General features: G+C 54.5%; 8 protein-coding genes and 1 non-coding gene across 9 annotated transcripts; 3 read left to right on the top strand and 6 right to left on the bottom strand.

Annotated features, from left to right (window-relative positions):
• Nucleotides 1-457: 457 nt before the first annotated feature.
• On the bottom strand, nt 458-1738 carry EV422DRAFT_564108 (uncharacterized protein; the record flags this gene model as incomplete). The annotated part of the gene is made up of 1 exon (XM_053072160.1): nt 458-1738. The coding sequence occupies one exon, from the start codon at nt 1736-1738 to the stop codon at nt 458-460; it is 1281 nt and encodes a 426-aa protein (XP_052928482.1).
• Nucleotides 1739-3766: 2028 nt separating this feature from the next.
• Nucleotides 3767-3838, top strand: EV422DRAFT_t39. Its single transcript has one exon. It is a non-coding gene; the product is annotated as a tRNA-Ala (tRNA).
• Nucleotides 3839-7064: 3226 nt separating this feature from the next.
• EV422DRAFT_492631 (uncharacterized protein) lies at nt 7065-8692 on the bottom strand (the record flags this gene model as incomplete). Its single annotated transcript, XM_053067616.1, has 3 exons — nt 7065-7163; nt 7226-7726; nt 7787-8692. Coding segments are annotated over 3 exons (1506 nt in total), but the record flags the coding sequence as incomplete, so codon positions are not given.
• A 2878-nt stretch (nt 8693-11570) lies between these two features.
• Nucleotides 11571-12844, bottom strand: EV422DRAFT_233105 (uncharacterized protein). Its single transcript, XM_053065568.1, has 2 exons — nt 11834-12844; nt 11571-11773 (listed from the first exon to the last, which is right to left on the bottom strand). The coding sequence occupies exons 1-2, from the start codon at nt 12658-12660 to the stop codon at nt 11581-11583; spliced, it is 1020 nt and encodes a 339-aa protein (XP_052928480.1). The 5' UTR covers nt 12661-12844; the 3' UTR covers nt 11571-11580.
• Nucleotides 12845-12849: 5 nt separating this feature from the next.
• Nucleotides 12850-15362, top strand: EV422DRAFT_617256 (uncharacterized protein; the record flags this gene model as incomplete). The annotated part of the gene is made up of 4 exons (XM_053074000.1): nt 12850-13437; nt 13496-13742; nt 13808-13943; nt 14008-15362. The coding sequence occupies exons 1-4, from the start codon at nt 13175-13177 to the stop codon at nt 15360-15362; spliced, it is 2001 nt and encodes a 666-aa protein (XP_052928479.1). The 5' UTR covers nt 12850-13174.
• A 354-nt stretch (nt 15363-15716) lies between these two features.
• On the bottom strand, nt 15717-16691 carry EV422DRAFT_605046 (uncharacterized protein; the record flags this gene model as incomplete). The annotated part of the gene is made up of 2 exons (XM_053073771.1): nt 16073-16691; nt 15717-16011 (listed from the first exon to the last, which is right to left on the bottom strand). The coding sequence occupies exons 1-2, from the start codon at nt 16630-16632 to the stop codon at nt 15717-15719; spliced, it is 855 nt and encodes a 284-aa protein (XP_052928478.1). The 5' UTR covers nt 16633-16691.
• Nucleotides 16692-16767: 76 nt separating this feature from the next.
• Nucleotides 16768-18376, bottom strand: EV422DRAFT_516150 (uncharacterized protein). Its single transcript, XM_053069363.1, has 3 exons — nt 17801-18376; nt 17327-17721; nt 16768-17263 (listed from the first exon to the last, which is right to left on the bottom strand). Exons 1-3 carry the CDS (start codon nt 18029-18031, stop codon nt 16930-16932), a joined length of 960 nt encoding a protein of 319 aa, XP_052928477.1. The 5' UTR covers nt 18032-18376; the 3' UTR covers nt 16768-16929.
• A 577-nt stretch (nt 18377-18953) lies between these two features.
• EV422DRAFT_233037 (major facilitator superfamily domain-containing protein) lies at nt 18954-21323 on the top strand. Its single transcript, XM_053065567.1, has 6 exons — nt 18954-19241; nt 19329-19467; nt 19557-19641; nt 19711-20483; nt 20551-20789; nt 20863-21323. Exons 1-6 carry the CDS (start codon nt 19187-19189, stop codon nt 21033-21035), a joined length of 1464 nt encoding a protein of 487 aa, XP_052928476.1. The 5' UTR covers nt 18954-19186; the 3' UTR covers nt 21036-21323.
• Nucleotides 21324-21623: 300 nt separating this feature from the next.
• On the bottom strand, nt 21624-22884 carry EV422DRAFT_605045 (uncharacterized protein; the record flags this gene model as incomplete). Its single annotated transcript, XM_053073770.1, has 2 exons — nt 21624-22791; nt 22874-22884. The coding sequence occupies 2 exons, from the start codon at nt 22882-22884 to the stop codon at nt 21624-21626; spliced, it is 1179 nt and encodes a 392-aa protein (XP_052928475.1).
• Between the last annotated feature and the right edge of the window lie 217 nt (nt 22885-23101).

Genomic DNA, 23101 nt, shown 5'->3' with positions numbered 1-23101 from the left:
GGGTGCGAAACAGTAAAGATTCTTCATCAGTCCCGCCACCTTGTGAGAAAAACGGATGGGGCCTCTTGGTGTTTCTCATCGATCTTCAACAACTCCGCTCACTTGGCGCTGTGCCCGATTTCTTCCCCAAATAACCACGACACTGGGCTGTCACTCGACACCACCCTCCCTCGACACAACGACCAGGTCTGGACAACTCTACCTGCGGCGAATGCCGATCGTTTCATCATCCTATCATGGGTGCTTCATTAAGGAGACGTCACAAGATCCTCAAGGGGAGAATAATTCGCAAAAGAAAAAGCTCTGTTGATCCAAAATGCGCCCCAAAAGTACATTCCGATGTAACGGCGGGTCTAATATCTAGAAAAAGCAGGATGGCGAAATGCAAGCTAGCGCCAACGAAAGGGCAAGACACATGTGTATAGATTAGGTATCGAGACGAAATGACGGATGCGTTCTATCCAATCCTACACAGAGACGCTGCGTGCGCCTCCTCTTCGCCACTCTCCTCCTCGTCATCACCTTCATCCCCATCAATGCTCTCCACCTCTCCATCAACAATACCGCTCACCCGGCCCGTTGCACCACCCTCCTCCTCCTCCTTCGCACTCGGCGTAGTAGTGGTCGTCTCCTCACTCGGACTCACACTACTATTGCACACATACTGTGACTCAAACCAATCCCTCGTGCGTCGCGGCCGATGATGCGTCCGTTTCGACCGTTGCATCATATGGTGCGTCCGCGGCTTGTTAAGGTACCGAGGACTCCCGCCGCTGCCGCTACTGCTGCTCGCGACATTGCTCTCGTCGACACCATCTAGGCTCGGGATGCGCGCGGGATCGCCGTCGTCATCGTCATCGTGGGAGTCGGAATCGTACGCGCGGGTGTTGTGGTGGTCGAGACGCGGGGATCGAAGAAGGACTTCGATGGTGGGACGCTGGTAGGCTCGCATTAGGCGAGCGTTGTAGAGGTCTTCACGGGCGAGGATGGCGGCGTTGTGGCGGCGTGTGCTGCTGTTTGTGGCGAGGTCAGGGTCACTCAGGTCGATGGGCATCGGCCCGCTGCCCGCTGCGAAGGGCATTCGGGGCTGTAGTGTGGCGCTAATCGGGGCTAGGGGCAGGGTGCTGTTGGCTGCGAGTAGAGGCCAGGCCGAGTTGGACGTTATCGTTGCCATGTACGGGAAGGAGGCCTGCGAGCCTTGGTCCTCAGATGCACGCTCTCGCGACGAACTTCCCACATGCATCTCGCCGTAGCGTAACTGGTCATCTGTGCGCTGCGATTGTCGGGTCATGGCGGCCGGAGCAGACGCAGTAGATATCTGCCGTGAATGACCACGTCGGTCGCCGCCGACCGCCTCGTCCCGCATCGGCCTCTCGTCCGGATTGCGAAGCGGCGGGGACACGAGGTCGCCGCGACAGTGACGCTCTTCAGGCGGCCGCGCATCGCGATGGTTGGATTGATGAAAATGCAGCGCTGGGTTGTTGGCCGATCTAGTCGTGCCGTCGTACGTGATGTTGGTGGGTGTAATGGCGTTGATCTGATCTTGGTAAGCAGATCTCGCGACATGTCGCCGGAGGCGGGGTGAAGATGAGGATTCGGGAGCTCCATCGTCGTGATCCTCATCGGCTTCTGATTTCAGGCGCTCGTCGTCGTGTACGTCGTCGTCGTAGGTGTGAGTGCGAGTGTCACCGGCGTCATGTGGTTCGTCGTCGTATTGGTCGCGGTGCTGATGCTTCATTCGCCCGAATTGCGATTGCACCGGGAGTGAGATGGAAGCACGGGAGGTCAACTGGCGCAGAGGGAATTATTGTCTCTGTCCGTGCGATGTGGTCTCCTTCGCGATTAGAAAGGTGGGTTGTGAGAGTCGCGATTAGAAAGGTGGGTTGTGAGAGGAGCGATGCCGATACTTGTTGGCCGCCGGTCTTTTTGGATACTATCTGTAAATCCTAACGGCGATTTAGAAAAATGAAATGATTTTCGACATCTGAAGAGTTCCTATATATGTACCGGCAATACGCGGAAGGATCCGATAGCTGGGTATTAATTACGCGATTTGTATAATTCCGTTGAAGGGGTATTGTGCGGTGATATCCGAAAAACCAAAAATGGAGCCCCCAGGATGGGACGGGAGGGCTTAGATGCTTCGGATATGGGGTCTGAAAAATCCAAAAGAGGAAAAGGGGGGGTCGCTCACAGCGCAATTTCGTTTTTATAGTGCTGGCCGGCACAACGACAGGACACAGCCGCAAGGAAGGCTAACGGACGTATCTACAAGAAAAAGAGAGTAAACCACCACCCCCGCTCCCGACTGTTCTTCAACTCGCCACGGAGGGCTCAAGCGAGACATACACTGCAAAGAGTCTAGACCCTGGCCTCCGGGGCGGCTGCTCCCCATGGGATCCGTGCCAAGCAGAGAGGATGTGCGCTTTCGGCGATCTTCCTTACGTGACGTCTGCTCTCGGGAGGCGATCTCCTCCGCCGAGGCCCGAGGGTAGGAAGTTTGTGGAAAGTCTGTTGCAGATCCGGAGGAATGGGAGACAGATGAGGCTTGGATATCTCTGTGTGTGCTGTGTGGGGTAGGTATGTCGGTCTTGCCACATGAGTGCGTCAGCGTGCTTGCAAGAAGGGCGGGGCATCGCGAAGGGTGGATTGACAGCGTCGGGAATGGGGGACTTCACACGTCATCTCCTTCGGATCGCAACGGTCCCCCAGTGTTGCTTGCGGCCGGCACATAATCGTCCTGCTCTGGAACGCTCCAGAACCACATACCTCTCTGCCATAGGGGATTTCGGTACCCTCGTATCCTCACATCCGCACATCCTTCAGATATTCCTGGGATATCCCGTCAAACATCACTCAATATCGGAGGGATACACAAGCACATGGGGCGCGAGACGCGTGGCTGACTCAGGCAAACAGACTTTCAGCAGCTATACGCAGCGGTCACAAGCGACCCTCCGATCGAAAACCTCACTATGCGCAGTTCATCGCCCTTTGTTCTTTCCAGCCTGATTCAAAATTGATCGAAAGGGATGGCTGTTAAAGGAAGCATTTCCAAAAATGCCATGTTTTCGGATCAAAACGTGGACCCTTTTGTTTGAGGCTATACGCAGGCAATCACAAAACATGTATTTACCGAATTCAAGGAGTTTTCGATGAAAGAATTCTTTCCATTTGAAAAAAACGCCCCGTATTTTGTGGCGGACGACCATTACGAATGCGTGCATGCGCCATGTTGCGATGTTTACCATTGTCAGCCTCCCCTGCATATGGACTCTGCAGTCTTTTCCAACAGCCTACGATCTGGGCAGCACGACAGAATGATGTAGTTTTCCTTCTGAATGAATAAGCGCATTGGCGGCCCTGATGTGTCCGCACAGAGCCCTGTGGACCTGAATCAGACCCTTAAGGCCAGCCATCCGTGTTAAAGTCATGACGACGAGTTATAATACTAGAGACCGTGCCACACGCTGCTGAAGAGAGGCTTAACGTGCATGCATTGCACGCAGCAGGTTCCTGATGCATTGGTCTGCTCAGGTCTGACGGCTCGGATGGCTCGGACTCACACTGTCAAAAGGAGTTGAGCCCCAGGTGTTATGCACGGGTGGGAGACGTGACATCATGCACGGTTGTGGTCACTCGAGGGGATGATGTCATCCACCCTGAGTCACGTTGGAGGCGTCAGATGTACTACCAATAAGTGTCCAGGACCAGCAAACTACCAAATAGTGCGATTGGTAGCGTTATTAGATATCAAAAAGAACATGGGGTGGTAACTCAGTGGTAGAGTGTCTCGTTCGCATCGAGGAAGCCCGGAGTTCAATCCTCCGTCACTCCAAAGTTTCTTTTTTCCTTTCTTGCTTTTTCGTGTATGCCTCCGCCAATCATCGTTGTGACCATATGTTTTTCACAGGTGCCCTCAGGTGCCCCTGCATTAGAATCCCGTTTATGATCCACTGTTCGCTCCTATGTGATACGTTTTGCAAAGAGTCATGTAGTTTGGGATTGCTGCATCAAATTGATGTTGAATACCATCTAAAGCGCAAGCCATATGTATGCGGAAGTCTAACAACCCATTGATTGATTAGATGTGAGGTTGTTCTTACGAGGACTAGTCGGCTTCCCGCAACGGCATAGATCACTCCTTGCTCATCCTAGGCCGTCATATCATTCGTTTGAGGAATACGCATAAAATACCCATTTGCAAAGACCGCAACCTCCACACAGGACCCACTGGACCATCTGAGTATGAAGAAGAATATGACCTCCGAGCGGCAGAAAGTCGTCTGGTTCCTATTGAAACAATCCATGATCACAAAAAAACAGGCAATCCTGAACTACTAGAAATATCTAAGTACCAAAATCGATCAACATCATCGGACCTTCACCCCTACACCAGCAGCTGCAACAGCATCCCTCGCCGCCTTCACGCCCTCCTTCCGTTTCCGTTCCGCGTCAACGAACGCGTTCCCAATCTCGCCCGTGCCTCGTACGGGCCGTTCGTCCCATCCGCAGAAATACGCGGTGAATTCCGGCGGTTCGTGCCCTTCGAGGACCCAATTGACGTCTCCGGCCGCCGCTGCTGCTGCCGCGGCCGTTTCTGCTGATGAGGCGCCGCCCGGGTGGTGGTGAGTTGGATGTGGTGGGTGATGGTGGTGGTGATGATGGTGTTGATGCTGTGCGTAATGTGATGATGTCGATGATATGGAATGCGTGAGTGTTGTATTGTGTTTGTTGGTTGTGGGTATGTGCGCGTGAGATGCGTTGGGTGATGTTGACGACGTAGGTGGTCGTAGTGATTGATGAGGTCTGCTGCTATTGCTATTACTTGTATCGTCGTGGTTGTCTTCCTGGATGGCTTCAGCGCACCCGACACATTCGCAGCAATCACAGTCTCCAGCTGCGATACTGAAAGCGCTGCTGCTGCTAGTGCGCCGACTGATAGGCGATGCTAGTGAGGAGGGAAGGAAATCGTCTGCGGGTACTCCAGTCGTCGAATGAATGGCCAAGGGAGATAGGCCTTCGGCATAGGCGTCTGACGACTCGTCAGCTCCATCTTGCCCTTTCGCCCTTGATTTGAAAGCGGCGGTGATGGCGCGACGCGCGGCCTTTTCGGCGCGCTGTTTCCGCATGGCAGCGGATGCAACAGATGCAAGATCGGTGAGCGACGTAAAGGACGAACCCAACGAATTCGGCTCCGTCACCTCCCTCCAGTCATCCGCCTCATGCGGGCCACTCAGGGCCGTTGTAGGCCCTGGCTTTTGAAGTTCCCGGCTTCCTGAACTCGCGGACGTCAGATTCCCACTACTCCTCCTCAGCGCGCCGGCTTCAGGTCCACGCGCCCTTGTCGTCGGGCCACGATACAAATGTCTCTGATGCGGCGTTACTTGCGACTGCTGAAGTTGTTGTAAACGCGGATTGAGCGCTGGGCCGAATATCCCTGGCACGCGCCCACACACCCGTCCATCGTCCAACCGATCCAGCCACACCTCCACACTCTTCCGACAGAGCTTCCGCACAACATCCGACGCGCCGTTGCCGACCCACACCCACAGTTTCCGAGGTGCACCTGGATCCAGAATCACGCACGCGTCAGAATGGAGATCGATTTGCTGCCAGTGAGAGATTTCTTCGACGCTAAAGAAACCCTGCGCGCATGAGCAGCGTAGGAAGCGTGGAGCGGGCACGTAGTAGTATTCGGTGCCGGTTTGGTAGTTGGCGGCGTGCGGGGGTATCAGGAGGTCGAAAAACTGCGGTGGTTCGATGCTTTGACCAACGGGGACGGGAGGGGAAGTTATCGTGAGGGCGGGGATATCGGCCGGGTTCTGATCTGTCGGGAGAGCGTCCGGTTTCCCGTCGATCACCGCTAGGATCTTCGGCACGATGGCTTCCGCTCTCCGCCACTCGTCTTTGCTACACCCTTTTCCGCGCCACAGATAACTCGGCACATCTGGCGACGTGGAATGCAGGTAGTAGCAGTCTCGACTGACCATGCTTGCTTTGCGAGGTAGGACTTCCACAGCTCTCGTCGTCTTATACCGTGCATCTACGCGAATGTGGTACATGGTGGACCGTGGGCTATCCGCTTTCTCGCCGCCATTCGCCGGCCGGGACTTGCCCCGGGCTCCATTACCAGGCCTTTTCGCAGCCAAAGCCGCAGCGCGACTACCCCGATGCAGAACAATATTGTTTCCAAAATGAGCCAAAAGCGCGATCGGCTCCTTGCCCTGCTCCAGATACGCCACTTTGACGGGACACCCGTACATATCCAAGACAAGATCCTCCAGTTCCTGCTGCGTTCTGAACTTGAAGGTCGAGTATGCCAGCGGGCTCGCTAACCGGCCTTGCCAGAAATAGACGACACATTCCAGGGACGGCGCGGGAGCCTCGCTGTCCGTGTCGTCTTCCTGGACACTACTGACTCGCGAACGCGTCTCGTCATCTTCACGATCATGGCGGCCGTCGTACCCTTCATCGTCATCCTCTGACGGAGTGGGGGCTCGTAAGCGCTGTCCGGATTCGGAAAGACCGTTGCGCTGTGCCGGCGGGAGTAGAGGCCCAGGTTGTTTCGAAATGGGTGTTGATGTCCGACGGGGACTCGACTCGGATGTGGCTGGAGACCTCGCGCCAGTCGCGGGATCTCTGAACTGGCGTTCGATCTCTTTCGCGCGGACGGAAGATCCCACGCGGATACCCTGTTTCGTCCGCTCGATTCTCCGCTTCTCCCACTCCTCGCGCCGCTGCATCTCTTTCTCTTCTTCCAGCCGATACACACAAAGGAATACGTAGGCGTCGTCCGTGTAAAAGTGACCATGCTCCTGTTCTGGTAATTGAACAAAGCGGCCCTTTTGGTAGAGAAACGCTGAAAACGTCTTCAGAAGTCCGTTCGCATGAGCGAGAGTGTCTTCGACCGAAGAAACATGGGGTCCATCAGGCGCTGGAGGTGGAGCGTACAGAGCCCTGACATCCACCCTGATTCCGCTAGCGACTTTCATAGGTGATTTGCCGCGGCCTGCGAATGGGTCTTTGATCTCTTCCCAGTTGACTTCGTTCGCTGGGGCGTCCCAGTCTGAGAATCGCAGCTTGAAAACCTCCGCCTCATGATCTTCCATTAGTTTATGTAAGCCGATCCATGATGGTCTCTTTTTCAGTGGGACGATTCTCTGCAAACGGCAAGTCAGTACGGGCGCCAGTGAAACAACGCGTGGAAGAAAAAAATACATACCGCAAGTAGCTCGGTCGCCATTGGTCGCAAGTCCATGGAAGCCGCCTTTCCAATCCACACAAACAACTCCACTCCCACGTCCAAAACATACGCCCCATCGGAGCTCAACATCGCCCTCGACAACGCCCCCACCGACACAACATGCCCCTGCACATCATCTGCCAATTCGACAAAGGCGCGGTATAATGTCGCGGGAGCCATAGCGATACTCATGAACAACGCCTCATCAGAACTCGGGTCATTCTCATGGTCTTCGATAGCGTCCTGGACAGTTCGCTGCCCTCCCAGCAACTCCCAAAATCGCGCTGGCTCGTCCCATTCGTTGATCTCGTAGACTTCTGCCCTGCCCTGGCGTTCGGAGCGGTTGATGCGTTCGGTGAGCATGCGGCATTTCGCTTTTTGGTTGAGACTGGCTGCGCCGCCGTTCCATTGATAGATCTCGAGACCCCAGTCGAGTAAAAAGACTGCGGTTGTTTTGAGCGACCAGAATGCTGGGTCCATCTGCGAAAGAAGTTAAATAGTGAACTCAAGTCAACATGAGCGTCTCTCCGGTTCACTTACCAGGCGAAGTTTAATCTCCTTATTCCCGCAAAGCATGTACAGGCGAAGTGGGTATCTCTTCTTCTCCGCCACAAACAGCCCGCTCTCCGCAGCATCCGCCACGTCATCGTCGACGGAAAACCGCCCTCCAAAGAGCGCCATGAACTCTGGCGACTCATCTCCCGACGTCTCCCGATCCACCGACCCGCTCGCGTGAACCCAATTCCGCAGGCCAGCTCCGTAAAGTGCTACACAAAAGCGCTTATCCACCTCTGCTTCCATGCCAATCCAAACCCACAATTTGTGGTCCATGCCCTCGCCTTCTAGGCTCGCATTCACACCTCCGGTCCTTGGCGTGTTCTGCAAAATGATGTAGCAGTCTCCGACGCAGAATTTGCCAACCTTCGATTTGCCGATAATGACAGGTTTGAGCGATTCGATGCGAAATACGGTGATGCCAGGCCTCGTTGCAATATCATCGGGAAAGACATCGGAGTAATCGATCGAAGGTATCGTCTCGCGGATAACGGATTTTGTGAATTGCTTATCTGCCTCCGTGATTTGGGAGAGTGGGAATGGTGGGGGTATCGGGATCGATGGCTCTGCTAAGGCCGTGGGAAACTGGGTTTGGGTATCTTCCGGATGTATCCTGCTGTGCGCAACGTTGCTCAGGGCGTTGATGAACACATCTCCCTGCACGGCGCGAGTTTGTTCCTGCTCGAAAAGCTGGGCATCGTCCAGAGGTTTGCTATGCTGATGAATCTCGACTACTGCTGCGTTTTCAACGGGGGCCGAGAAGTCGGCTCCATAGAATTCGGCGGTCTGAAGGACGAATTTTGCGTCTCGCTTCTTCGTCTGCAACACGGCGAAAGAATGACGGGGGACGATGGGAGTTGATTGCGCACGTCGAGAACGAGACGAGAACATAAACGGGAAACGCGAGGGAGTGAAGAACGTGGAAACAGAAGATGGAACCATTAGTTTGAACCAGTCTATGGAGAGCGAAAGAGGGTTTCTCAGCCCTAGTGACGGCATGCAGCTGTCAACGCCTATTCCTTCCCCCTCGACCCCTCCCTCCTGCAAGTCGCTAACGTCCCCAGGCGCCATGTCGATCTCGTCCCAGCCAGAGCTCTCGTCGTCGTCCGCAGCTTCCAAAAGACGTTCGGTTTCTCTTGGTATCACCGGTGGCTCACGGGCCTCCCCCCACGTTGTTTTCCCCCAGCCGGTTGGCCCTCCATATAGGAGGCAAGCGTCAACAGGCGCCATTCGGAATGGTGATCGCCAGAATTGAGGCTCGAGGTGCGGAGTGTCTCAACTGCCGAGGATTCTCTCGGAGGCATTCGTGAGTCCCTCCCGCAGGCGCACACCAATAAGTGAGTTTGCGGTTCCACCTGCTTTGGAGCGGAGGCTTTACGAGGTGCAGGGAGAGCCAATTGTCACCCTCAGGGAGGGGCTAGAATCCCCAGGTAGACAACGGTGGAAGACGGTCAAAATCCTGCGCGCCGTGAATGAGGGATCTTTGCTGTTGACGACTTGGAACCGGAAGCTGAGTACGTAGAGCTTTCTTGAATTGGGAATGGCAGGCTCTGCTATCGTTGTCGAAACGACGCTTGCGGATTGGCTCAGGCGGAGTGGATGTTTGTGAGTGGTCTGTCCCTCTGAGAGCGGTCGGCAGGCGGGAAATGCCCAGTGACGTTTTCGAGTTCAGGAGGTCTCGGCGGTATTATATCCCAAAGAGCTTGGGTTAGCTGTATGCGAACAACGATGTTGGCTTTGTGAAGAAAGCCGTTGTTTGTGACGTCCGAAGTTCGGGGAGTGCTCGCGGATAATGTGAGGCTTGTGTCTGAGTTGTTCGTAAGAGTGACTTGCGGCGGAGGAGGTCGAAGGAGCGCTCACAGTTCGCTCCTTGTGGAGAGAGTAGTACGGTGATGGCGTCGGCGTGGGGAAAGCGGGATGGAAGAATGCGGATATGACCGGTTTTGCTGTGAGACATTTCGTCGTCGGTGGGCGGTGGGGCCGTTTGAATCGCAAGTTGGCCCTCGATTTCGAATCGCAAGGAACTCGACAGCGTGAACGTCCCCTTTTCCGCTCCGAATCGACAACAACGTGGTGAACCGTCAATACGGACGGACTTGCATCTGCATCGTCCTTCGTTCTTTCGCTTGTTGTCTGGCCGTCGAAAGTCTCCACATTCCCTCCCATCCGCCAGACATCGGCCCTCCTGCTCCGTCCCCGCTCCATCCTCCCAGTCTACGCTACATGTTCACGCCAAACTCGTCCACTTACCATGCGTTTCCTCATAGTCCCCGTCCGGGATGCGACCGTCGACGACCCTTGTCCAGCAAACTGCGCTAGCCGTCGATCCCGCTTTCGCTCATTCGCCAACAATTGTCGATTGCTCTCCCTCTCCCTTTCGCGCTGCTTCAACCGTTGCTGACTGTCGTGCTGCCATCTCCTCAATTTCTCCATTTGCGCGCCGACCACTGGCAGGAGTAGGTCATCGGATTCATCGATGACAACGCTTCCCTTTGGTAATGGCGAGGGTGGCGGCGCCGCCGACGACCCATCGATAGCATTGGTGTTCGTCGTTGAGATCTTCTCCACGTTCGCAAAAGCCCGCAATACATCCCGGCTCTTTCCATCCGCACCCGCACCCGACCCAGCAACTGAACCCCCAGCATTAATCGGCTGCCCGCCGACCGCAAAAAACGAGTTTTTCCTCGCCAACTCCGGTGGTGGCTCCTGCAACGAAATCGTAGGCCTCCTTCTCGCCGCAGCCCTCCCAATCGTCGACGCGCTCGCCTTCAATATCCTATCCCGCGTCTTATCCCTCTCCGCCTTATTCCTCTCCCTCTCAGCTGCCAGATTCGCATCCAGCTCGTCCATCTCTAGATTATGTGTGCTGGTGCTCTCGCGGATCTTGGATCGCAAGGCACGGATGACCGCAATGGGATCTACATCGACCAGCGCGCGTTCGGTTTGAAGGTCCGGCGTGCTGCGTGGTCGGTAGAGTAGGGATGACGACGAGGCCGTAGCCGACGCGACATGTTCGGTCGTTGGCGGGGGAGGAGGCGGCGGTGGCGCTGCTTTGGCTTTTGGCATTGCGGCGGGTGTTTTTGTAGATGCGGTGGGTACGTGATGTGCGTATTCTTACGCGTGATGCCAAGCAAACGACAATTTCTGTATTGTTGAGGTGTCGTGAAGTAAATGTTCGTCCTTTCGTTCGGGAACTCAGGAAAAACAAGGAATCGAGCGTCCAAGTAGCTCGCAAGAAGCAAATGTGGGAAAACTGGTATGCTCTGACTGTAAACGTACACGCCTACAGAAGCTCGTGCACGAAAACGCCCCCTCAAGTCAAAAGCAGCGCTCGCACCGCAAACCAGAAGTAAGCAGCCCCCGAAAATACCGGGTTCAGGAAAGGGCCCCAGCGAATAATCTCCGCGAAGAAGCTTGCGTCTAGTTTTTTATTACGTGGACGGCGGCTGGTGACCCGGTGGCGGTTCTGCCCATGCGCTAGATCCAGAAGGTCGGTGGAAAATGGTCATGTCATGATTCGCTCGTGCCAAACAAGGTTAAGCGCAATATAGTCTTCGCAAACCAGCTCGAAAATTCGGATTCTCGGATTTTCACATTTTGACTGGCTTTCGCAACTCGCAATGCCTAAGTACATTTTTTACCAGCGCTATTTGGAATAGTACACATAGCATAACTTTTTGCCGCAGAGCGTATGAGCAGGGGAGTGCTACTAATCTGGCTTCTTACAACATCAATTGCGGAAATCTACAAAAACGATGATAGGACCGAGCGCGCCGTCGCTAAACCTCTTGATCGCTCAGTTCGCTCAGCGCGGCTGGCTCGCTGTTTGTGTATGACGACTCCCTTGATGGCGGGCGGGGCTGGACAGCAGGTTGCCGGTTGCGAAGCCTGTGGGCGATTCGGCAGGCAAACCCGCGGAAGTTCTCAGTGGCTGGGTGTCTCGCGCCTTGCTCGCGACGGCGCTGCTCTTCCCTTTCAAAAGGTTAGTGGCCACAATTTTGACGGAGAAAATGTCCTCCTTCCTCGACCTACCATTCGTATTGATAATCAAAGTGCGTAGGTGGTTGAGCCTCACTGATCATCTCGTCAGGGTCATATTTCTTGAGCACGGTCAACAGAACACGTTCGCGAAGCTCTGCCGAAAGCAGCTTGAAATGTTCAGATTTATAAGGAAACTGCGGCACCCGTGCACCCAGGGGATCAGCGCTCAGATCCAGGACAATGCTGAGGTTGTGCTTCTCTGCCAAGAAGAGTGCTTGCATGGTCTTCGTTTCGTCAACCCCACAGAGCCAGTGCTCGCATTCTGTCCGCAACACTCCTTGGTTCTCGATGAGCGGGTTGCATCTCGACAGAATGTCTTCGACGTTGTTCCAAGTGATTTCAAACTCGTCCTCGATATGAAGCTTTATCTGCTCGTTAATTAAGTCGCAGTGGAGGTAGTCACAAACGTCCGACAAGGCCAGCAGGTTGTTGAGGTCGAGCCAAACCTCGTCGTGTCGGTATGGATCATAAATGACATCGAGAAACATCGCAAAAGCATGGGCTTTGATACCCCCCAGCTTGACTCGGGGAGGTTTGTCGACGGGCTGCTGAGCGGTACCTCCCTCCTTCCACTTTCCGCTGAACATATCGGCGAAAAACGTACTGTTGTACGCAAGTACGCTCTTGTGAACGGCAAACAGGGTATCTTCGATCTCTAGCTCGACCGAAGCGTCCGAGAACTGGTGCTTGCCGATCTTGAGACCCTCGGGATGCTGCTGTTCCGGCGCTTCAGCGGTGTCTGCTGGTGTTGACACCAGCATGGTTGGGGGGTGTTTTTCGCGTGTTCCACTCCGGCGAGAGCTACCGACCATGCTCATGTTCTGGGCTCGCTGAAATATGTCGGGAATACGGGCAACCTGGGTGTTTGTAAGCTGGATACCTGCACCTAGGACTAGCTTCAGCGGGCAGAGGAGAAGGCAACCCGACTGCCGCAAAAGTGTGGGGAAAGGTCAAAAAATCGACAGCCTGTTCCATGATTCGAAAAGCCATGAGTCATCGAAGAAAATCGACAGCGCGTCTGACGGCATTGGCTTGTGCATTGACAGACACAACAAAGGCCGCGATAAACTCGACCTAAACCCCTTCATATCGACCTAAAACCCTTATGGTTAATATTAATGCATTCCCAGCAACATCATCTTTCAACTTCATCGTTCAAAGCCATTGATCCCTACTCCAAATGTCCTTGGCTGAGCGCCTCCTATGTTTGCGTTGTATAAATAAAACGAGTAGTTCATTTCGCCGCTGCAAGTTGTATCTCTCCTTATAGCTTCCGTGGAGAGAGATTTCAGCGTCTTCCTCCTCCTCGGCAATCCCGCAGTTTATCGGAAGATGGCCACAACGGAGCCTCTCCAATTCGGTTCGGTCGAAATTAGCGTATGGAACGGCAAGGTCGTTCTGTACGGCGCAAAGGGCGTCGTGGATAATGGCGCCAATACCAATTCGGTTTGGCTCTTCGATCCCGCTGCCCGCAGCTGGAACGTCCTGAGTCCCAACGGTAATGCGCCATTCACGGGTGAGAATCATGACGCGGCCACAGCGGTCGTGGCAGGCGACGCACTTTATGTCGTTGCCGCGCTGAATACTCGTGGATGGTACAGTAATTGTCCGCTTCGATGCTGCGAATATAGGCCGAAACTGATTGCATTTCAGGTGGAGGTATGATCTCGTCAGCGGCACCTGGACGTCTATGAGCGGAGCGCCGACGGCAGTGCTCTACCCGACCATGGTCGGCACCAGTTCAACGCTATACTATGGTGGCGGTTACAACTACCTAGGTAACAACAGGAAACTCAGCGACTTTTGGAAGTACACTCCGTCAAGCGGAGCGTGGACTCGGCTGCCGTCGTTCCTGTATGAAGTCAATCGCTCGCCGGGAGCACTGGTTGGCAATGATATGGTGAGATGGGTATACTTCTGATGAAGGTACCGTCTGGCCTGTATCTTAACGGGGTGCTCTCTTAGTATCACTTCGGGGGTTTTCTCGACACCTTCACCAACAGCTTGCAAAGATGGACCGCGTCACCGGAGGGAGCGAGTTGGCAGTCCAGAAACCTGCCTGGGGCTCCATCTGCTCGCGAAGGTGGCTGCTTGACCAGTGGTAAGAAGATTGTTCCTTTGAAAATTGTACCGTCTAGCCTGTATCTTGACGAGCGCCATATCAGTTGGGAGCAGCTTGATTTACTTCGGCGGCAGATATGGATCATCGATTTTTTACGACGACCTGTATATGCTGGACACGCCGTCAGGCTCCTCATGGACAAACCTGACACCCTCGGTATCGGACCAGGCCTTCTTCCCGCGACTGGACCAATGGTCATGCGCCGCCATCGGCCCGATCGTCTACATCAGCGGCCATCTGCGTGATAACAGATCGCCCGTGTCGCAATCGTCGGGCCCTGCTCTTTTCGGCCTCGACACGAGAATTTGGAAGTTCTTTGACGCGGCCAACGGGACCACTCCGTACACTTCCACCGTTTCGAGCACGGCGTACCCGTCCACGATCTCGGTTACGGTGGTCAGCACAACCACAACTACCCGGTCGGTTACGCAGACCACTACGAGCACTATTCCGCCGTCTACGGTTTCGGTTACGCAGACCACCACGAGCACCCTTCCGCCATCTAGTATTTGGGTCACGGACACCACCACGACCACAGCTCCGCCCTCGACGGTCTCTGTTACAGACACCACCACGACCACAGCTCCGCCCTCGACGGTCTCGGTTACGGACACCACCACGACCACAGCACCGCCCTCGACGGTCTCGGTTACGGATTCAACTACGACCACCATCCCGCCGGTAACTGTCACGGAATTGACCGTTACCACAGTCACGGAGGTGAGCACTAGCACCGTTCCGCCGTCCACAATTACAAAGACAGAGGTGAGCACTAGCACCGTTCCGCCGTCCACAATTACAAAGACCATTATTAGCACCGTACCGCCCTCGACTGTCACGGTCACTAGCACGCTTTCGCCCTCTACAGTCTCACTCACACAGACCATTACGAGCACAATTGCCTTAGCGACGACTACGGTCACGGGTGCCGGCACAACTACCATCGCAGCGGGTGACATCCCCGGAGCCGGAAACGTGTTATCCGGCCTCGGCAGCGGCGGCGGAACTACCACAACCGTTGAAACCACTAAGCTGGCAGTCCCGGCCACAGCGGGTATTGCCGTTGGAGGTGTTGCGCTCGGGGCCGTCATTGTCGGCGGCGCCATGTTCTACAAACGCGGTGCGGCCGCAAGAAAGGGCAGGGCGGCTGCTAGTACCCTTTCCATGCCGGCGCTCGTTGCGGCTGTCCCGGCAGCTCCGGTCAGAGCGGCCGTTGAGCACGATGAGACTACGGCGGCGACGGCCGACGCGGAGCAGGCTGTGGTTAAGGGACAGCAGGTTGCAGGTCCTGATGATTTGGTGAGCGTGCCGATTGACGACTCGCCTTCGCGCTCGGATGCTCCGGAGGCTGGCAAATCGAGGAACGGGGATGAGAAGAGGAGGAGGAACATTGTCTGAATTGACTGTATCTGGTGATGACCTGACAGATGACAGACCAACTTCTCTTGCGGGGTGGAGCCGGTGGCAGCAGCACATATTCTCGTAGGATGTTCATTGACATTCGTATAGAACATTGATCAAGATAGCACCACCAAGTTGTTTCATCTGGGAAATACAGACTCCATTGTAAGCCCTTTCTTCGCTGAAGATTCCACGGCTCGAAAACTTCTCCAAAATCAACCGGTTCATCCTCCACATAAACGAGCGACACCCCTCTGCTCCCTTGATTCCTACTTTACACCGTGTTCTCATTTCCTACATCTGCAAAAGGATCTCACTATGCTAGTACGTCGATTCCACCCACAATAACCCCTACTCAACCGTATCGCACGTAAACCGACGATCCCGACTTTTCGGGCCCCACTTTGCAACGAGCAGCATCTGCGAGTCTGTTGACAACCGCTGGTAATAAGGATTAACTTGAAGCGCCTGCAATGCGAACTCCCTCAGGAATTGACCAAGAGGCCTCTGCAAAGATCCGAGCATCTCCGTCGTCAGAAGGTCTTGGAAGCCGTGTTGCTCGGCTAGGTACGCGGCCTCAGCCATGTTGTCCTGCAGCACCTTTGATGGGTTGATGGGTAAGGATGGATTCCGGGAATCCGCGCCGCTGTTTGAAATGCATGATTTTATAAGGTTCCAGCTTGTTGGGTGTGAACAGGAGCTTGCACCTACTTCCTCGAAGGTTCATCAACAGAAACTCCCGACACTTCTCCCTCAAATCCGCGTCCTTGTATCTTATGTCATCAGCCTTTTTCAGCAGGACACGGACATTCTCGAAGGTAATATGAACTGCCATGCGTCTGGCTTTGATGCGTCGAACCACCTCTTTGGACAGATCCTCCGCAAGCAAATAATCGCAAAGCTCAAAAAGCTTGAATAACCACCGAAGATCCTCCGTACAGCCAATCCCGTGCTTATACGGATAGTATATAGCGTTGAGGAACCACGCAAAGCATTCCAGGGTGACAGGTTCCTCAAGTGTTAGTCGCGGCAAACCGCTCTCAGCAACCTGCACGCTCTTCCACGGCCCGTTGAGCATGCTTTGGAAGTACTTTGAGTTGTGAGAGAGGTAGATTTTGTGCACGGCGAAGACGGTGCTGCCGATTTGGATCTCGATGTCTGCGTCGGGGAAGGAGGGTGAGCCGCGGGTTTCTTGTGGGACCTCAGCGGAGGAGGAGGGACACTCGACGCCGGTTTGGTGCGGCGGAATAGGCTCTTTGGATGGCATTTTGGTGTGAGAGATTCGTCTGCTTGCGGCTTTAGGTGGTTGCTATTTCGCGAAGAAAGATTACTGGTTCTGGAGCAAACTTCACATCCCTTGCCAAAAGAGCAATGCGTCTCCACAACAGCTGGGGGTCGGATAGTCGTATAGTCGTATATTGGAGAGCACGCACAAAATCAGTTCATCTCCACAAAAGTCCACTGACAGGCGGCTCTTTCGGCGCGCTGTCGGATACTGTCAGTTCGCATGGAACATTCGTAGAGCATTGACCAAAGGGAATGGAGTTGAAGCACAGCGTTGGGTTCATACAATCTCCGACGCACCCAACCTAGCAGTAACAACCGCCACTCTCACCCCCTTCTCCCCACTCCCAATTTCCGTCTTCCCCACATTCTTCACATCCGACCGATCCCCCTTCTTGACCGATCCCGCAGCCGTACGCATCTGATTCCCACTCGACACCTGCGTTCGCGGTGGCCGGAAAATGGACTCCGAGTCCATTTTGACCATCACGAGATCAATCAGGTACATCAGGTTCATCGACACTTGCAGGTAGTAGATTATCGAGCTGGCGTCCGCGCCGTAGTTAAAGGAGGAGCTGATGGTTTGGTTCATTATCAGGCGGATGGCGGGGAACCTGGTAGGAAAAACGTAGTTCACGCATCATAGGATGATCTTAGCATCGAAATATGCCACTCACAGATTGGTAGCCACAACTCTAAACACCCCCGTCGACAAAATTCGCTTCGAAAACACATTCACATTCGTACTCGCATCCGTCTCCCTCATATGAGCAATCGTCAACCGCATCAAGAATGCCGCCGACCACAATTCTAATACCGACAGCATCCCCAGATATATCGGGTCGACCGTCTTGACCACCTTGCCTGGAGTATTCATCGCCGTCGGGTCGGCTGTTCGAAGGCACATGTCAATCAGACGCCAGGTGATCAGCAAGCCGAGGAGGCCACGGAAGACGCGGTGGTAGAGGGTTTGCGCGTTGCGGACGTCGAGAACGGAGACGATTTTGTTGGTGTAGAGGGTCAGGCCGAGCTCGCGGATGGACCAACCGATGACTTCTATGAATGTCATCACCTGCACGGGGTGGAGTGAATATGGCTTTGAATATACGGACATAAGGATATTCAAACCAAATGAAGGTGAAAGTCCTTACCCGGATACTTGGCAACCTCTCCATAACCTCCTCATACGGCACGCTCGTGAAAACGAGCAAGCAGTCAGCAACAAAAGAGGCAAGGGACGTTGCGAGCAGGAGCCGCTCATGGAAGCCACGGCGGTTGCGGATGAATAGCAGGAACGCAAAAGATACGGCGAATAGGTTGATCAGACCATTCTGTTCAAGAACGAGGCGGAGCTGGTGAGTGGAGTTGGTGGTGGAGGACATGGTTGGAGGATTGAGTTTTCGGGGAGCTAGTGAAGGCGGAGATCCGATCGGCCTCTGTCCGCTTTTTATACTGATCTCGAACCCATCACCGGCTTCAACGCTCTAACGACACGGGTAGGTATTCCCTATCCGCATATGGTCCGATGCTTCTACTGCTATTCCAAACTTCCACGACCAAGCCCAGGTTGACCGCTGAAGCTCAATAAACACGTGGTATCCACATTCCCTCAGCAAGGGAGCCATTCGACTCCTCGTACAATCAAGTTCTGGGTTGATCGATCGAGATATCTCTGCAACCGATGTTCCCACAACCGAGTTTCGTGCGATGGTGGGGGGGGGGGGGGGGATTTTCAGAAACTTCTTCGGGATTTCGGGGACTTCCAGAAACTTCTTCCTCCGTATGAACATCCTTTTCTAAGCGAATAATGCAGGCTACCAGCCTACCATTCATGTCTCCCACAGTTTGTCTTACGGCTAGGGCAGTAAGGTACAGGCGAGGTAAGGTAGCAGACAAAACTTAGGTTCAACGCGCTATGAAATCTTTCCTGACGGCTTCCAAGAGAGCAGAAGTCACCGGCCACCACCGCCTCACAGAAGCTGTACGCAAGTCATACGCATGTGGTTGACGGGGGGCCGGCGAGTCTGGGGCCGGTCGCCCAGCGCTGTCAATTTCGCATCAACGCTTGATGCGTAACCTTGTGCCATGGTTAGGGCTTCATCACCCTGTTAGCCGTGGAAACGTTGAGGAGTGGAACAATGCAGTACGATCCAAAAGCTCATAAAGCGCTCGGAAAGCGACGTGTTTACTGGGAGACTACCTGCAAGGACTTCCATCAGGTCGACATGGACTTCCATCAGGACTGGGGGCTATATAATCATGGTCCTGTGCCTGAGCCGTTTTCAGGGCATTCCTCAGGGCATTCCTATGGAGAGGGAACCAGGCAGATTGTTCACGGCCATGCTGCTAGTTACGCGCTGTCGAAATGGGCAAGTCACCACTGGAGAACACGCTTGGATGAACTTGATGATTTCATCAGCGCTCCCCTCCTTCGTTCCTTCGCTGCCCCTTCCCTGCCCATGGAACTTCCAGTACTTACCTTCCCCGACGTTCGACAATTCGCAGTCGGACATAGATAGGACAGCTTCAACAGCCCCATGGCTGTCACGCACGACACTCTGCACGTAGGCGCAGCGGCCTCGTCTTCGCAAGGTTGGTTACTCCAATGGGCAGTTCACTGCGTGTTCTTTTGTTTTGTCTTTGTTTCACTTTTTCTCACTGCCTCTCACCTGCACGTAGAGCTTAACGGCAGCCACGGAACAATATCTGGAAATGAAACCGAGGCGGGCATTGTGGCGGTGGAGCTGGAGCCGCACGAGCGGGCAAGCGGAGCCCCACCAGCTTCCATGCCGGCACCTATGCGGAACTTCTATATTATGTGAGAATTGGGTGAGACATAGGAAGGGATGCTTCGTGGAGGATAGAGCGGGGTTTGGGCTAAAAGGCTGACGGAATGCACACCCGCAGTGCAAGCGGATACCTGATATTCACCTTTACGGACGCTGCGTTGCGGATGATTGTACTGTTCGGGCTATACCAGAGGCGTTATCAGGTTGGTTTGACTATGGTCGCTTGCCCGGGCGCAAATATGGACCGTTTCCTGACATCAGAACCATTGCAGCCCTTCGAAATAGCCCTGATGTTTACCTCTTATGAGGCACTAGGCGTAGTCACCAATCTCTTTGGCGGCATTATGGGCTCGCGCTGGGGACTGAGACTATGCATTCTGGGCGGTTTGGCCTGTCAACTGGTCGGAATCAGCCTTCTCTTCGCGTTACTCCGAGCCGACGAAGACGGCTGGTCGCGCGGGGCAGTTATAGGCTACGTCATATTCGCCCAATGCTTTGCGGGCGTAGCTAAGGATTTGGTCAAATTGGCTGGCAAATCCGTCACGAAACTCGTCACGAAGAGCGAAGATGAAAACACAAGAGCAGCAGCTGCCCATTCGCCCTTGTTCCGCCTCGTCGCTTGGCTCACAGGGGCTAAGAACTCCATTAAGGGTCTTGGATTCTTCGCAGGCGCTGCGCTACTCAACTACGCAGGTGTATGGCCGTCCTTACTGGTTCTGGCCATCTTCTGCCTCCTGGTCATCCCGGGCTGCCTCCGCCTCGATCACGACCTGGGCCGCTCGAAAACAGCCGGACGCCTAACATTGCGTAAAATCTTCGACAAGGGGTACGCAGTCAACATGCTTTCCTTAGCCCGCATGTTCCTTTTCGGGAGTAGGGACTTATGGTTCGAGGTGGTGTTACCTATCTACCTTCGGGCCATGTTCAATTGGAGCTTCACGGCGTCCGGTGCCTTTTTGGCGGTCTGGATCGTGATTTATGGAGCGGTCCAGACGGCGACGCCGGAATATATCCTGAAACCTTTAAAGTGTTATCCATTACGCAGGTTCGTGAATTTCCTTTGGTGAAGGCCCCTGGAACCGACATTCTTACACTTGTTTTCCTCACATCAGAGGCAAACTCCTAGTCCCCTGGACAGCTGCCCTGCTGACCATAACCATCGGCCTCGCGTCCTTCCTCACCGCCTTCCGCGACACACCCTACGGCGAAGGCTCCACTGGCATGCTGATAGGATTAGCGGCCTTCTTGATCGTGTTTGCCTTCTTTTTTGCGGTGAACTCATCGATGCATTCGTATTTGATTGTCGCGTATGCGGGGAAGGATAAGGTTGCTATTAATGTTGGGTTTTATTGTAAGTTACGGGTATCTCCCTCAGCTTCTGATGTTTTGCGTAACCTCAGCTCACCAATCCCTCCATTTCATAGACTGCGCAAACGCGATGGGCCGCCTCGTCGGCACCCTTCTCTCCGGCTGGCTCTTCCAATACCAAGGCGGGATCTGGGTCTGTCTCTGGACGTCCTGCGGGTTCCTCATCGTTTGTGCGGTCGTTAGCGTGTTTCTGCCGGATACGGATCATGCATTGGCGGGGAAGGTGTGATGAAATGACCATGTTGGTTTTTGGAGGGTACCAAGCGGGCTGCAAATGGGTTGCACACCGGCCCTTAGATTGAGGACGTAGACTCTGATGAACGTTCAGTTTCCTTTTACATAGATGGACAATGAAGATATAGAACACGCTGGCGTAGGACACTTTTTTGTGAAGAGATTATATGTTACATGTGTATGATAACATGTTGCATATAGATGTGGGATGTATCGCTTCAACATCCCCTCAAACCCCAAACCGAAGGCCGGTAGGGCTGGGTGTTACTAACCCTAATCCTAACCCTAACCCTAACTGGGGCACTTACAATTAGAGTATGAGTGCGAATAGAAGCTTGATCGGTGAGTGCGAATATCGAATCTCTTGCAACGAACGTGATTGGGGGTGTACATACACGAATTATGGGAATTGCTGGAGTTAGTCTACCCGTGCCAAAGGTCTCGTATCATACTCAACCCGGTACTTCCCGCGCTGCGTGAAGCCGGGCACTCTCTGGAGAGAGTGCCGGACAGTCCAACGCACCTTTTTTAATTTCTAAGAACAACAAAGCTACAGTGTACGGTGGCCAGATATCCGGAAAAGTCAACGACCTGCCATCAATTTCCGTACTTCTTCAGGTGTGCGGGCAGGCCGGCGACTTCTGGAAAAGTGCATTGGACTGTCGTGTGCGTTGGACTGTCCGGCACTCTCTCCAGAGAGTGCCGCCGGAGCGCCATCGGTGCGACTGCGGGCGAGTATGATACGAGACCTTGGCACGGGTAGCGCCACTCCAACGTTGCCCACCCACTCCAACACCTCGGCATGCTTCGACCGCTGCTCCTGAGAGGGCGACGAAGAGATAGTCGCGTCCAGAGTCGCGTCACTGCCAATGTGGTGACGCCGTGGCTCTGCCAACGGTGAGGTGTGCTCGCCGTCGTCCGGTCCATCATCATCGTTGTCGAAATGATTTGTCGCGGCACGGAACAAGAATGCACCATGCTTCTTGAGTTTATCGTCTAGCTCTTTTCCCGAACGAGCCAGGCCCACCAGCAGACGCGCAACGGCGTTCGCTTGCCACGGACTTTCGAGATCTAATCTGCCGAAGTCCAATACTCGGGTGTAAACGAGTTGTGTGGCGGCGGGATTGTTGGGGTTTGGCCGCAGCGTCACAGCTGCGAAAACGACTTGCCAACTGGCCAAAGCAAACCCAACAACACGGACCTGATTGGCGGGCACACCGGCAGTCATCAGCACTACTGCATGACCTCCCAGGTACATGGCCAACTGAGGCTCGGCGTCCGCAGGGTCGATATCCCCCTTACACTCCCTGATCGCAGTAGCAGGGACGTATTTCTCCTCGCCGTCCAAGGTTATGCCGCTGTCCAGGGCAGCACCGCGGCAATTGACGGCGATGTCGGGGATGCACAGCCTGTGCCCTGGCATGCACGCGTACGGCACCTTGTTTTCCTCCGTCACGCCAATATCGTCCCCAAAGAAATGCTCCAGTATGTTCAAAAACACGAACTGGAAGAGCGGTTCGGTCCTCTGCTTCTTTGGCCATGGTAATCCCATCCGCTCGAGTGCCTTTCCCACCGTCGTCTTCTCCTGCGGAGTGAAGGAGGAGGCATCCACCAGGGTACCGCCGGGATGGGCCTCCGGCAGAACAAGCGGCCCAAGAAGTGTTTGTGCCCCTGGCGACAGTTTACCGTAGTGGATCCGGACGAACAGCTGGTTGCGAACCAAATGCGCCCAGCCCGCTTCGCCAACAAGGCTGTTCGGTGCGTCGTAATCGCGAAGCTCAAACCCCAGAGCCCGCACCCGCAACAGCAAATCCTCCTCGGTTTGACCGTCACTAGACACGCATTGCTCTCGTTCGGCTATTCTCAAGCGAGCCGGTTCCGTCTTGGATGCGGCAGATGTTGCCGAAGAGGACGCGATGGACGTGCTGGGAGACGCCGCGCGCGACGGTCGATTGCCGACAGGGTTAGGGTTAGGGTTAGGGTTAGGGTTAGGGTTAGGGTTACAAGACCCCCTGGGTTGGGTTTTATTTTTGGGTTGCCTGGAACCCTAGGGACTTAGGG

Source organism: Fimicolochytrium jonesii (assembly GCF_025526975.1).
Source record: "Fimicolochytrium jonesii strain JEL569 chromosome Unknown EV422scaffold_3, whole genome shotgun sequence".
NCBI classification, from domain to species: domain Eukaryota; kingdom Fungi; phylum Chytridiomycota; class Chytridiomycetes; order Spizellomycetales; family Powellomycetaceae; genus Fimicolochytrium; species Fimicolochytrium jonesii.
This window is presented reverse-complemented; position numbering and strand designations above follow the sequence as displayed.

Excerpts from the sequence above, each read along its gene's own strand:
- EV422DRAFT_233105 (XM_053065568.1), bottom strand. The coding sequence starts at position 12,660 with ATGAGCATGGTCGGTAGCTCTCGCCGGAGTGGAACACGCGAAAAACAC. Across the intron at positions 11,774-11,833 it reads TTTGATTATCAATACGAATG|GGAAGAGCAGCGCCGTCGCG; the intron begins GTAGGTCGAGGA and ends ACCTTTTGAAAG.
- EV422DRAFT_516150 (XM_053069363.1), bottom strand. The coding sequence starts at position 18,031 with ATGTCCTCCACCACCAACTCCACTCACCAGCTCCGCCTCGTTCTTGAA. Across the intron at positions 17,722-17,800 it reads AGAGGTTGCCAAGTATCCGG|GTGATGACATTCATAGAAGT; the intron begins GTAAGGACTTTC and ends CACCCCGTGCAG. Across the intron at positions 17,264-17,326 it reads AGAGTTGTGGCTACCAATCT|GTTCCCCGCCATCCGCCTGA; the intron begins GTGAGTGGCATA and ends TTTTCCTACCAG.
- EV422DRAFT_233037 (XM_053065567.1), top strand. The coding sequence starts at position 19,187 with ATGGCTGTCACGCACGACACTCTGCACGTAGGCGCAGCGGCCTCGTCT. Across the intron at positions 20,484-20,550 it reads AAGTGTTATCCATTACGCAG|AGGCAAACTCCTAGTCCCCT; the intron begins GTTCGTGAATTT and ends TCCTCACATCAG. Across the intron at positions 20,790-20,862 it reads TATTAATGTTGGGTTTTATT|ACTGCGCAAACGCGATGGGC; the intron begins GTAAGTTACGGG and ends TCCATTTCATAG.